Raw genomic sequence first — 12,432 nt, 5'->3', positions numbered from 1 at the left:
CAAAGGTGAGGATTATCAGCAAATGGCCAAAAAAAGAGGAAAGAAACAAATCCTTTATCAAGTGACAAAATGAGCTTCATCCCTTTATATTTCTCACACCAAAACCACAGGAATGTTTAATTAGGAACCCACTTGACTAAGTTTTTTCTCAGTGAAGCAGTTCCAGCCTGTGATGGAATTACAATCCATGGTATGGAAAATAAGAGCATATTTAGGGAAACAATCCTTTATAAAGCAAAATTATATTACAACTGGCAGCTGGATTACTGAACAACACTAATTTTTATTGTGCCTCAGTGTTTTCATGCCCTAATCATCAAGAAATACAAATGTATTCCATCTTTTTGAGAAGGACAAGACTATAAATTGTCTAAAATTGCCCAAAGCTAATGCTGGTTGAGTCTGGCTGCTCCCAGCCCTGGCACTGGGAGGTTTAACATACAAGGGAGTGCACACAGCTGTAAATCCACTCTTCCTGCTCATTCAGGGCCATCACGTGCTGAGAGACCTGGCACAAGAGAAAGCAGAGGTGAAAGAGAGTTCTCTTTATTGGAGACCTGTTCCCCAATGTGCTGTGCAAGCAAAGTGTTCAGTACTTGTGTCACTAAATGATGAATATTTATCATCTACACTGACAGATATTAAAAAATTACTCTTGAATTTAACAGCAAAACATCCATAAGGACTGAGCCTACAGCTTATACTACATGAAGCCTAAATTCAAATTACAAATCACCTTACAGGATGAGGCAATGGATATCTAAAGTGTCAGCAGCAATTTAAATAGGCCCCAGTCCTGCCTGTGTCATGGGACTGCTCTGTTTGCAGCAGGCTTGAATGAATCCACCCTGGAAAGCTGGGAAATACAAACCTCTGCTTTTAAACAAAGAGGGTGTACTTTTAGAAAAATAAAACCAGGGGGTTATTCATAAATAAATGAAGAAAAACATCATCTGCATTTGTAATGCATTTTACATCACATTCCATCCTTCAGAACCCCCATTTGGAATTGTCACTAGATCCTGCCCTGCTCTGCAGCAGGGCTCAGCAATCAAATTGTCTCATGGTTAACATGATCCCTAAATCAAGTTTAACAGAAGTTAACCACCAGCAAATCACAGTGTGCACAAGGACTGCAATACATTTATTTCCCTTTCTGATTAGTGCATGCTTGGTCTGTTCTCACAGGCATCAATACATGGGATTAAAAATTGCTAAGTGGAAAAAAAATAAAATACAGTCTTAGAGAAAGAGTATTGAAAATCTTAGTGAATGGTTCATGTATAGAATGGACAATGAAATAGGCTCATGTATGAAAAACTGGATTATGGAATTTTACAGCAAACTGCACAGGAAAACAGGGATACATCAAGTACATGATCAAATTTGAAATATCAAAAAGTGCTTCTGATCTGTTCTAGTCAGAAGATGCCACTGTCCACATGCTCATTATCATGATAAAAGCCCTACAAAAAGAAAATATAAAGATGTCACCTGCTTTTCTCTAAAGTTGGCTAAGCAATAAGAGAACCTTACCATCATGGATTTTGGAGCCACTTCCACAGCAAAAATCGCCAGTCCCCTATTGTTTAGGCAGTTCTTACTCTGCTCATTGTTGACATGAATTATCACTTTATTTTCAGACTGCAAGTGAAAAAACATGAAGGAACCATTAGACTTTAGTGGTTAAGAGTCTGTTCTTTGTGTAACATCTGCACACTCCTTGGACTTCCTGTGACCTTGCTGTTTTAGGGATGGAAATGCTTTATGGATACTCTGAAGAGGAACAGATACTCTTTGAAGAGTAGCAAATGCACCTTAGCACCGCTGCCAAGGTCAAAAGTCACTGCAGACTCATTCTAACAAGACAAAGACTTGTGAAGATACAACGTGGCCTTGTTGAAGCTCACAGCACTGGCCTCAGCTTGTCCAGATCCCTCTGTGGAGCTCCCAGCATTCCCACCCAGTTGGGTGAGACCTGCAAACCAAACCCAAGTGGTATAAACAGAGTGGGCAGAGAACTGAAGCAGAGAACATCCAGTTATCTCTGTGCAGCCCTGATCTCTTTCGCTGACATATCCCCAAACATATAAATAACTCTGAAATATCCACCCTAAAGGGCGAAGTGCAAAGCCAAATCCAGAGTTCCAGGAGCCTTAGTATCCAGTCCTAATATTAGTCCCCCAACCCACCCCCTTTTGCATGGCTGGGAATTTAAAAATACACTTCTTGCTGTGATCTTTTAAGATTTGAAGCATCTGAAGTTCAACATCTTACTGCACTGTGCTCATTTACTCACAGTTCCTGGTATAAAGGAAAGTGAAAACATTCCTTGTGATCTGTGGAAAAAGGTTTAAAATCTCACCAACCACTTCTACTTGGATTTACAACTTTCAGCTTGAATTATTAATAAAGCACACCTGGAAGAATAATCAGGTAAAAACTCATCCATAACACACACCTAAAAATCACTGCTCTGACTTTCTTATGGACACTGAAAACATTCAGTAGTGTAAATGCTGTGATCTTTGCTCTTGCTCCAATTGATTTCCTGCTGTTAGTGTTTGCTTCCTCATATGATGATAATACTGTGTCAAAATATTGAAAAATTGGGATGTGAACACAAAAATACTCAGTTTCTATACAGTAGATAGAACTGCTTGCCTCATTACAACATTCTGCCCTTTCCACCAACACTGACCCAGGCTCTTCTGAGGTCACAAGGAACACATCAGGCAGTGTTTTTTTTAATGAAACAGACACAAAAACCTGATTTCAGGAAAAGCGATTCTCAAATAGGACCTGAGGAAGAAGAAGAAGCAACAACAGACATTAACAAAAAGTACAATACAGAATTTTCAGGCCATACCTTATTTTCAATCACAGAGGTGATTCTGCTGCCAGATCTGTAGGTGTAGATGAAGATGTTCTCAGAGCCATCCAGCACTTTGGCCTCTCCTTTATTAACCACAGACCTGCAGACAGCTCTGCTGAGCTGGGAGCCCCCTGCCTCCAGAGAAATGGCTTTAATTCTGGGTTTGCACCTCTCTGCACTGATGTCAATAACAAAGGGGCAGGCCTGCAGTGAAGAAGATGAGTTTTAGCATCACTCTAGCTGTAGTTTTTCCCCTCAGATTTTCACCCACAGCTCCTAAGTATTTTCATATTTGAACTAGAGTGACCCAGATGTAAATATTTCCCTGAATATGAAATATTATAAACTGTGATCTGGTGCAATCTTTTACACCAAATTAAACCCCAGGGCCACTGGCCTTTTTCATGCCATTCCCAGTCCACCTGACATAGCTCAACACAACAAACTCCTCCTTGGACAGAAAAATGTCCAGGAATTAAAATGAAATCTGAATGTATTGCAGTTTATTTCCAGTGTGAAACAAACCTGTCACACTGTTGCTGTTTGTGCCACTCCACACAGATTTACCATTTGTGCAATGTTGAATTGAGCACTCTGGGAGTAGCTTGGCTACATTTTACTCCTGGTGTAACAATCAAGGGCTTGTATTTTCTTAGGCACAGCACATCAATTCCTTTCTAAAAGCTGTTGGAATCCACCAGGATTTCTCAAGTTCTGTCTCAGTACTTCCAAAACATCAATCTTAAATTATTTGAAATCAAGGAATTAAAGAGTTAAGTGAGAGACACGAGTTAACAGCTGGAGAATTTTAGATTAATTACCGAAGCATTTGAGAGCTGTGCTGTCCTTTGGAAAGCAAAGGCTGGAGCCAGAAACCACAGCTGGAACAGGGCACAAAACACCTTCCTGAAATTCCTAACTGGAGAAAAACCTCCCCAAAATGCTCTTTCTTGGAGGAGGGCTCTCTCTTGTGGCTGAAATGCAGAAAAACAGCCTTGCAGGGACTGCCAACCACAAGTCAGAGGAAAAGGAGCCCATCCTTAAATCCCTCAGCAGCATCCCAAAATTTTCACTGAGAGATAACTGATATATCTCATACTGGCCATTTTTAGGTCTTTATATATTTTATATACTGACTACACTGACCTGCTTCACAAAGTTAAATAATATTATCAGACTGTGATCCTAAAGATCTGCTTTTCCTGAGAATTAAATTATTTAATTATCTGTATATTTAATGCTTCGATTTTTCTTAATTTTTTTCTCTTCATAGGAGATTCTCGTTCTTTAGAAAGAATTATTAACATGATAAATATGTAATATGTATTTCAGAATATAAAAATAAATAGATACTAAAAAAAAATAATTTAATCTGTCAATGCACAGAAACATCAGAGAAATAATCCCTGGTCCTGCAAAGCAAAAAATGTGTAACCTAAACCCAAAAATTTTAATGAAGCATTAAAATTTTATGTGGCACCTCTTCAGAACCTGTTGTAAATAGCAACAATAACAGAAATGGTTATGTCTGGAAACTAGGAATTCTGAATCACATGGAAAAAAATTCTCTTTATCCATTTCTATTGAGGTTTGGGCCACAAAAAAAATACTTTTTTAAGGTGAAAAAGACCTGTTTTTTCTAAATTTGCTGACAGGTCACAGTTTACCATCCTCATTCTCCTATCACTCCTCACCAACACAGTGCACTGATTCTTTCAACAGACACAACCCGAAATTCCTTCCTCTATAACCCCATGAAATCCTGTCTTTCTCTAAAGCAAAGGAGAATTTCTTTTTTCCAAAGCTCCAGGTGCTGTCCTAAGAATCAGGACAATGACAGTGGAAGCCCTGAATGGTGGCAGTGGCTCCCTGCCCTCCTGCAGTCAGTTTGTGGCAGACACAAAGATGGCAGCAGTTAAATGTGCAGGACTCTTGCTCTGTGCCTCTCCTACCTCTGTCATTTCTAAGGCTTTGTTGTAGCCCAGGGACAACAAAGTGACCCAAAGGTCCCAAGGATCCCCATCCCGGTCGTTGGCTTCCATGAGATTCAAATCCAGAAATCCTTGTCTTGTTAGTTCATTCTTCTTCATCTCAAAATTCTCTGTTTCAAAGGAATAAAAACAGCACTTCAAAATCTGTTCTCTCTGCAAACACCTTCCTCCTTCCAAAGCCAAAATCCCCCTCCTGTTAACAAGGTTGAAAAGATGGAGCCAACTTAGAGCCTCAAGATCTCCAAGATTATTTGGGAAAGAATGTCCTTGACCAGCCATGTGATGGTTGCAGAGCTCCCTTGTGGATTTGGGATAATGCCTACTAACAGCTGGCTCCTTGGATAACCCCAAAAAAGTGGGAGATTTCAAAACAAAATGACTTCATATTGGTTCTTTTTTTCCTAAAAGTTTGTGGTTGAGCTTTGCAGAATGGGGTATTTTAGGAATGGGAAATGAAAGCCAGCTGGAGCCAACACCTTGAAACGCTTCAGGTCCTTGATACAGAAATGATTTACTTAGTTCCTAAAAAGCAATAAAATTCCAGTAATCCTAACACCCCTCTCTAGAGAGAATATCATAGATCCACCACTCTCATGTCAGCAAACACATAATTGAAATGTCCTCGTGTCAGGGACTTTTAAAAATGGTTTTCTCATCTTCATAACAATGCTAAATCTTTACTATATATTATTAAAAAGGGATTACCAATTTAATAAATCTATCCAAGGGTACAGATGCTGTAATAAATGGCTTGAACTTTGGTGTCAAGATTGATGATATTCGTGTGAACCCTTCCACTGATTGATGACCTGGTGAAACATTCCCCATCTCCTCTTTCCTCTCATATTTATTCACACATTTCCACCCCTCCCGCTTGTATTACCCTGACAAAGCCATCAAGTGTGGAAAAGCACATCCAGGGATGAAACAGAGGAGAAAGTCAGTTCTAGAAATGTATTTTTGTAGTTTTCCATCAGTTAGGAAAAACTCTGATACCTCAGAGTGTTTTGGGAAGAGATAATTAACAGGGCTTGGCAGATTTAAAGTATTTTAGCTAATGTGCCACCAGAGGAATTACGTCAAACATGATATGGATTTTATAAAAGGAGACACAGGCAACCCACAAAAACTCTGGCTGCCAATTTAGAGACTAATTAAATGTCCCTCACCACACTTTGTCAGATAAAAAAAGCAGCACCAGCCCAAGCTGCACAAAGGAGATGGATTAAACAAATACCTGTAACAGTTTCCTTCCCCATATGATCCAGGATTACAAACCCTGTAGGTTTTGGCAGCTACAAAACAATTAGGAAGGGGAAGAACTTTCTCAGCAGAAGGTCAGTGGCACACACAGCAGAATGAAGCAAAGCAAAGGACAGGAGACTGGAAAAAAAGAAAAAGAGAGGAGGAAGAGAACAAGATCTACACATGTTTTTGGAACAGGTACAGAATACCCACTTCTAGCCAGCTTGGAAGTTTATTGATAGCCTTAATTAGCTGTACCACAGTAATGAACTTACCCTTACACACAGCCCAGGCTTCCTGATCACACTTCTCCCCACTAGTCCTCAGCTCAAAGAAGTTGTATTCCTCCAGACTCAGGAGGCCATTGCCATCCAAATCAATTGTTTCAAATATCTCCAACAGAGTAGCTCTGAGGGATGAAAAAGGCCAAACTGTTTCCAAAGGCTTCCATTTCCTTTTGCTGTCTCATAATATTGCCAAGTTCTGTTCAGTCTGTTTGAGATTACTCTGTACAAACAGAATAATTCTGTACTTTGGGAACATCCAGATTTAAAAAGCCACATTCTAGATGGAAAAGAGATTTTTATTCTTATGTTTGGGACTAAAACTCACCGGAATTCTCTGGTGAGAGCCAGCTCTCCATCTTCATCCCTCCACACCAGTTCTGCTTCTCCAGTAATTTGGGTTTTTACCTTTCTCAGCCTGCAGCCAGTTGTGAAAGGGAGCAGCCAGTAAACTCCAGCTCCAAGCTCCCCTCTCCAGCCAAACACCTGCTCTTAAAGAAAGACAGAAAAGTTTGTAAGAACTTCTCAAATGATGCCTTTCTTTGTTGCCAGCAAAATTCATACAAAAGTGATTAAGTACTTGAAAACACTGGGAATGCTGGGTTCTCTCCTTAAAAAAATATAAAAAATAAATAAAAAACATTGAATCTCTTAGAATAAAAATTAGAAAAACAGGAAAGAAATAAGGGAAGAAGGGGAAAATAAATTAATGCTCTCTAATTTTTACCACAGGAAAAGAATAGTCTTTGTATTATGAAGTTCAACTAACAAGGAGAAAGAAAATGAAAGGAAATTAAAACAAATTTTGCCTTGGGTATTTTGTGTTTGAAGGCATAGAAACAGAACTGAGTTTTTACAGAGTAGCTGTAAATATAGCCAGCAACTCAGCAGTTCTGGGTACAGCTGGAATTCCTTCCAAACACATGGAATTCACACCTCCAGCATTAACACACACAGTAAAAAATAACAATGAAAATAGGAATACACCAAAAATCTCTAACCTCTTTGTTTTGGAGTTCAGTAAAGCTCACAAGCTGTAGATTCTCTTGTGTTTCATTTTCCTTCAGAATAAACAAAGCTGTATCCACTGACAACCAGCGACAAGATTTTCCTAAAAAGAAAAATATCCCCCCAAAAATGCTTAATAATGGCCCAAAATTGGTTTTCTTTGCATCTGAAAATAAATATTCCCATGGTTTTTATTGATCCCTGCTGATGAAAAATGGGAAAAAAATCTGTTCTATGCTATTGGGATTTTCTTCCTGTTTAGGCTAAACAAATAAATTGTTCCAAGCCTTGTGATTGTCTTGCAGATAATTAACAATTTTATCATCAAGAATTATTGCTAAAATAGTTCTATCATTAAGGCTCAAGAATATCAAGGAATGGTTACACACCACACAAATTTCTTAAAAAAAAAAAAAGCCAGCCCAGCTGACTTTATAACAATTTGTGGTTTTAAAGCCTCCTGTTTTATGGGATTAAAAAGGGAATATTCTACTAGGGGAAAAAAAATCATTCCAATGCAGCAACTGGATGAAGCCCTGTGGTAAATCTCCAAGGCCTCACCTCTTTTTAAGAGGAAAATTAAAAATAAACACACTCACCTTCTGCCTGGGGAACAGTGAAAGGTTTGATGGTGACACAAACTGCAGATCTCTGGGGTAAGTGCAGCCTGTACTTGTGACTGATGATTTCCCCATCTTCCTCCAGGTAGAAGCAGCCTTTGGATTGTGCACATTGCCATTCCTGGAAAACAAGAAAATGTTAAGTGCTTACTTCATTTTGGATGAAGATTTGATTATTTAATGAACACTGAATAAAACAAACCATGAGATACAGCATCAATATACTTTTATTTTAAAAAAAAGAGTCCCAAATAGTCCTTTTTGTAGACAATTTTTACAAAGTAACAGTGCTTCACTTGTGAAAATGCCTGAAAAGCACAGAGATTAACCCAATGCTCCTACAGCTGAAAATTAAATTGGAATTGCCATGAAGATTCTGATAATTATATTTGCCAACAGCTGACAGCATGGATTAATTTAAATACAACTATTATACATTTTGCAACTCCCTTTCTGCTGTTCTTTAGAGGTTTGCTTTTTTTTAAAAAATGAAGATTTTTCTAAGGAAGTTCTAAAAGTCTTTCAAAGTAAATTTGCTGTGGAAAAGATAAAGACTAATTAAGTTATTTAAAATAAAGTGGGATGTCCAATCTCTGGCAGGCACTGCTATCCAAGTCCCTCCCCTCCTATAATTTCCCATAATCTTTTCATCGTGGGCACAACATACTGGGGAAGTTTTTAGGGATAATCTTTATGGAAGTGCAGCTATTGCTGGACCATGGAGCCAGAGATCAACCTCTGGCCAACTTTTATGGAGCAGAACAAAACTAACTAACAAATCAATCCAATAATTTTATCTTTATCCATTAAACCGGATTTTGGTAGTGACAGGACAAGGAAAAAGGGAACCAATCATGGAAAATAATTAAGAAAAAAGTGATCAGAGACAAAATATTCCTGGGATTTAATGGTGAGGGTTGAATATGGAGCAACAGCTGGGGTTGTGTCAGTCAAAATGTGGATAATGGGAGCTGGGATTAACATAAATCAGTGACAGAATTCCAACATGGAGTTCAGCCTCTTGGATCATTTCCACTACTGCTTATTCCAACATTTCCATGACTCCTGACTTTATCTAAATGGAAATTTTAAAAATGGGTATTTTTTTCTTAAAATTTGACACATCTGAAACAACTAGTTGTTTGATTCAAGCTTGATGCCTGCCAAAACTGCTGGACAAAAATCTTATCTTTATCCTTTCCATTCAGGAAATCAAATCCTGTAACTCTGGTAGAGAGCATGAAGTGGTGCTAGAAGTCTTAAATTATCAAAATTCCAAACAGGTATGGAAAACTGAGAAGCTAAAAGAGGATTTTTTGATTGGATTTTCCTCTGTCACTTCAAAGCAGAACAGAAGTTGTTGAATAATAGCTGAAGTGGGAAATGTTTGTGTTAGAAATGTTAATTGGAAGGAAATGTTAGGCACTACCTGCTGCTGGTCACTGCCACTGAAATTTAATATTGAAAATATCTACCCATTGATGCATAATTCCTAATAAAAAGCAATGATTGAGAGGAATTTTCTAGGGGCTTTTAATTTTAGACAGTTCATGTTCTGGCTTTCACTGTTTTCCTCTGTCAGAAATGTAAAGTTGGTGTTGCTCCAATATCCTGAGGGCAATATTTCCATACTTAAATAAAAAGACAGGTGAACAGCAAAAACAAATAAAACAAAATTCTTGGATATGAGATGAATAAAAAGAATTTTTGGGTGATGGATTCTGAGTCACACCACAAATAAAACCCTGGGTATTTATTCATTGATTCTGGTAGAATGAAATGAACTTTAAAAAATTAACAGTTCTACTTACTTATACCTTTCCATGTTGATTGATTTTAGTTTTTGGATGATGCCAAGCAATACTAATCAATACCTTTTTTTTTCAGTCAGTTTTTACTGGCTTGTGGAAAGAAAAAAGAATCCAATCTTGGGGAAGTGTGTGCTGGTTTTCTACACCCCACATCATGTTTGAACAAGGTGAGATTGCAGGTTAAATTGCACAGAGGTCCAGCTACCTAAACAGACTGCACAAAATCCCTGGGAGATGATGTTTTGAAATTTTAATATAGAACAAATGTCACTGTATAGTAATGGGGAAGATATAAAGGACTTCAGAGTTCAATAACAAATCCAGAGTTGTTATTTGAAACAAAAATGCAGCTCCTGAGGACAATCAGTTCAGTTTCCCAGCAGCAGTTACACTGTGTGGTCAGAACCATTTTTTCCCTTTTACACAGGAGTCTCCAGGTGCACATTTTTAATGTATCCCAGCAGTTCCCAGTTAATGTTTTTTATTTCTACAGCTATTATTTTCTGTTGAAAGAAAACTAGTAAAGGTTCAGTCCAGAAAGGAAAAACAAAGGGAAAAAGATCAATATTAACACTCTACAAATATTGACTTAGCAAAGTGACTTTGTTGTCTCTCTCCCCCAGGAATTTATATTGAATGAGTGATTTATTTAAAAGAAAATACTGATAGAACATATTAGTCTAACTAAAAATCAATACTTTCAGGTTACAGCATCTATTTACCAAGCAATGCCCAAGAAACTGAATATGCTCATAGATCTGTTATTTATTTCCAATTACCTTTCATGCAAAGGTTTATGATACACAATCTTTCAGACTACTTAAGCATTTAAAGTTCTCACCAACCTAATAAATAATTCAATTTTGAATTTCTCAAGAAGTCATTAACTGTTTTCTCCAACAGTGGTTTCATTTATAAAAAACACATTTTGTTCTATTAAACCTTCATACCTGAAAAATTATTTCCAATAACTTGTTGTCAGCAAAACCAACAGTATATAAAAATGTTGATAGTAATATGTACCAAGAAAGCTCTCAGTAGTTTATAGCTGCCCTTGACAAACTGTTAATAAAACATAAGACACCATTTTTCTCTGATTTTTAGCTTCTTTAAAATGCAGTAACACAGGTGCCTAGAGGAAAACACCATCATTTCAGTGTGATACCTTCATTGTGTCAGGCTCAATAATTAGCTTTGTGTTCCTGCTGCTGCTGGCACTCACAGTCACAGTGGTGGAGGTGGAAGCTTTGCTGCTTTGAGCTGATGAAGGTCTTGAAGGAGCTCTGCTGTCACCTATAAACAGAGATATTTAATTACAGTTACATTATTGCAACCCTCTCTTAGTGTTATTTATCATTAACCTTGCATTTAGAAGCACAAAGAAAACTGGATGACAAGAACTCCATCAGAGAACTTCCCTTCATCACTCTTGTGTCATTTTTGCGCCTCTTTGATTTGAAGCAACTTGGAACAGCACAAAGCACATCCCAAAATTTCCTATTTGGTGTCTCTGCAGTCTGTTCCCTGTGGAGTTTTTCCAGTTAAGGAAGGTTTTGAAGTATCTTTATAACTCAGGAAGGACATTAAACTGTCAACAATTTAATAATTGTGCTTGAAAAGCAGTCTCAATATTTGAAACAAACACACAGCTTATTGAGAAATGTTTAGGGTTTCATCTCTGATCTAGGAAGGAAATAAATAATTCGCCTATATTGCAACACCTGAGCATTCATTTTCTCTCTTCCCTCTGGACTGTGTCACATGAAAATCAACAAAATCCACTCTTAGGAATCTGAGAGCTTCACAGCTGCAGCCATTTGAACATATTTTACTGACACAATGATGTGATTTCCACAGTAGAAATCATATTCATCAATGAAATCTTCAATAATCTGAGAAAAATTGAAAAATTAAACAAAAACTCAACAGCTCATTGAGCCAGAGCTTCATCTCCAACAGAAAGAAAACATAAAATATAAGAACTATAAATACCTTTGGCCAATTTGTGATCAGTTTTCCTGGAGACCCTCGGGGATGCTTTTGACACTGGCAGTGTGATCCCATGGGAGAAATGTTCGGTTTGATTCCCCAAGTGCTGCTGCCTCAGTCGAGGGTCAGTTTCCAGCCTGTCCCTTGCAGCTTTGCAGCACTGCTCACTGGTGGTCAGGTACAGCTCACAGAACTGGAGAGACAAAAAAAGAGTATTTCACTTATTTCAAGTTACATTTCTCAAAAGGCTCTAAGGAGAAAAATGGAGGATTAGCAAGGAAAGCACAGCTCAGCAGATGGAATGTATTTCCTCTTCAAGCCAAATATAATTTTAATTTTCAATAATCAGAATAACCACTCAAGTACCACAGTAAAATGCAGCCATGACTCAACAAGGAGGTCCAAATATTGAACAAAAATTACTTGTGACTTTCAACTCTTCCTTTCTAGATACTGGAAGACTGATTTTAAAGGCTTCTTACCAGTTTTACTCCTATGAAACCATATTTATGTACAAGTCTCTGTGGGCTGTTTATTCAGCCTCAAATTTAGAATCCTGGGGTAAGGTCATCACTAAAGTTCATACAAGAACAAATATCACTCTTAGCC

The 12,432-nt window shown here is 37.8% G+C and overlaps 1 protein-coding gene across 7 annotated transcripts in view; it reads right to left on the bottom strand.

Moving 5' to 3' along the window:
- Positions 1-263: 263 nt before the first annotated feature.
- Positions 264-12,432, bottom strand: part of EFCAB7 (EF-hand calcium binding domain 7) — a 17,906-nt gene continuing 5,737 nt past the window's right edge. For 5 of the 7 annotated variants that reach the window (XM_086841582.1, XM_086841580.1, XM_023932295.2 and 2 more), the window contains 11 exons: positions 11,827-12,016; positions 11,000-11,127; positions 8,003-8,144; positions 7,397-7,506; positions 6,724-6,881; positions 6,387-6,520; positions 4,828-4,976; positions 3,697-3,849; positions 2,870-3,079; positions 1,537-1,644; positions 264-508 (listed from right to left, as the gene is read on the bottom strand). In XM_086841582.1, the coding sequence (XP_086697708.1) occupies positions 434-508; positions 1,537-1,644; positions 2,870-3,079; positions 3,697-3,849; positions 4,828-4,976; positions 6,387-6,520; positions 6,724-6,881; positions 7,397-7,506; positions 8,003-8,144; positions 11,000-11,127; positions 11,827-12,016 (1,557 nt within the window). In that variant the 3' untranslated portion in view covers positions 264-433. The remainder of the gene's footprint in view (positions 509-1,536; positions 1,645-2,869; positions 3,080-3,696; positions 3,850-4,827; positions 4,977-6,386; positions 6,521-6,723; positions 6,882-7,396; positions 7,507-8,002; positions 8,145-10,999; positions 11,128-11,826; positions 12,017-12,432) is intronic. The other 2 variants (XM_023932298.2, XM_086841579.1) reach the window with 1 other exon arrangement.

Source organism: Cyanistes caeruleus, chromosome 9, assembly GCF_971803275.1.
Source record: "Cyanistes caeruleus chromosome 9, bCyaCae1.hap1.1, whole genome shotgun sequence".
Taxonomy (NCBI): Eukaryota; Metazoa; Chordata; class Aves; order Passeriformes; family Paridae; genus Cyanistes; species Cyanistes caeruleus.
Note: the sequence above shows the minus strand (reverse complement) of the source record. Positions and strands in the feature narration are given on the sequence as shown.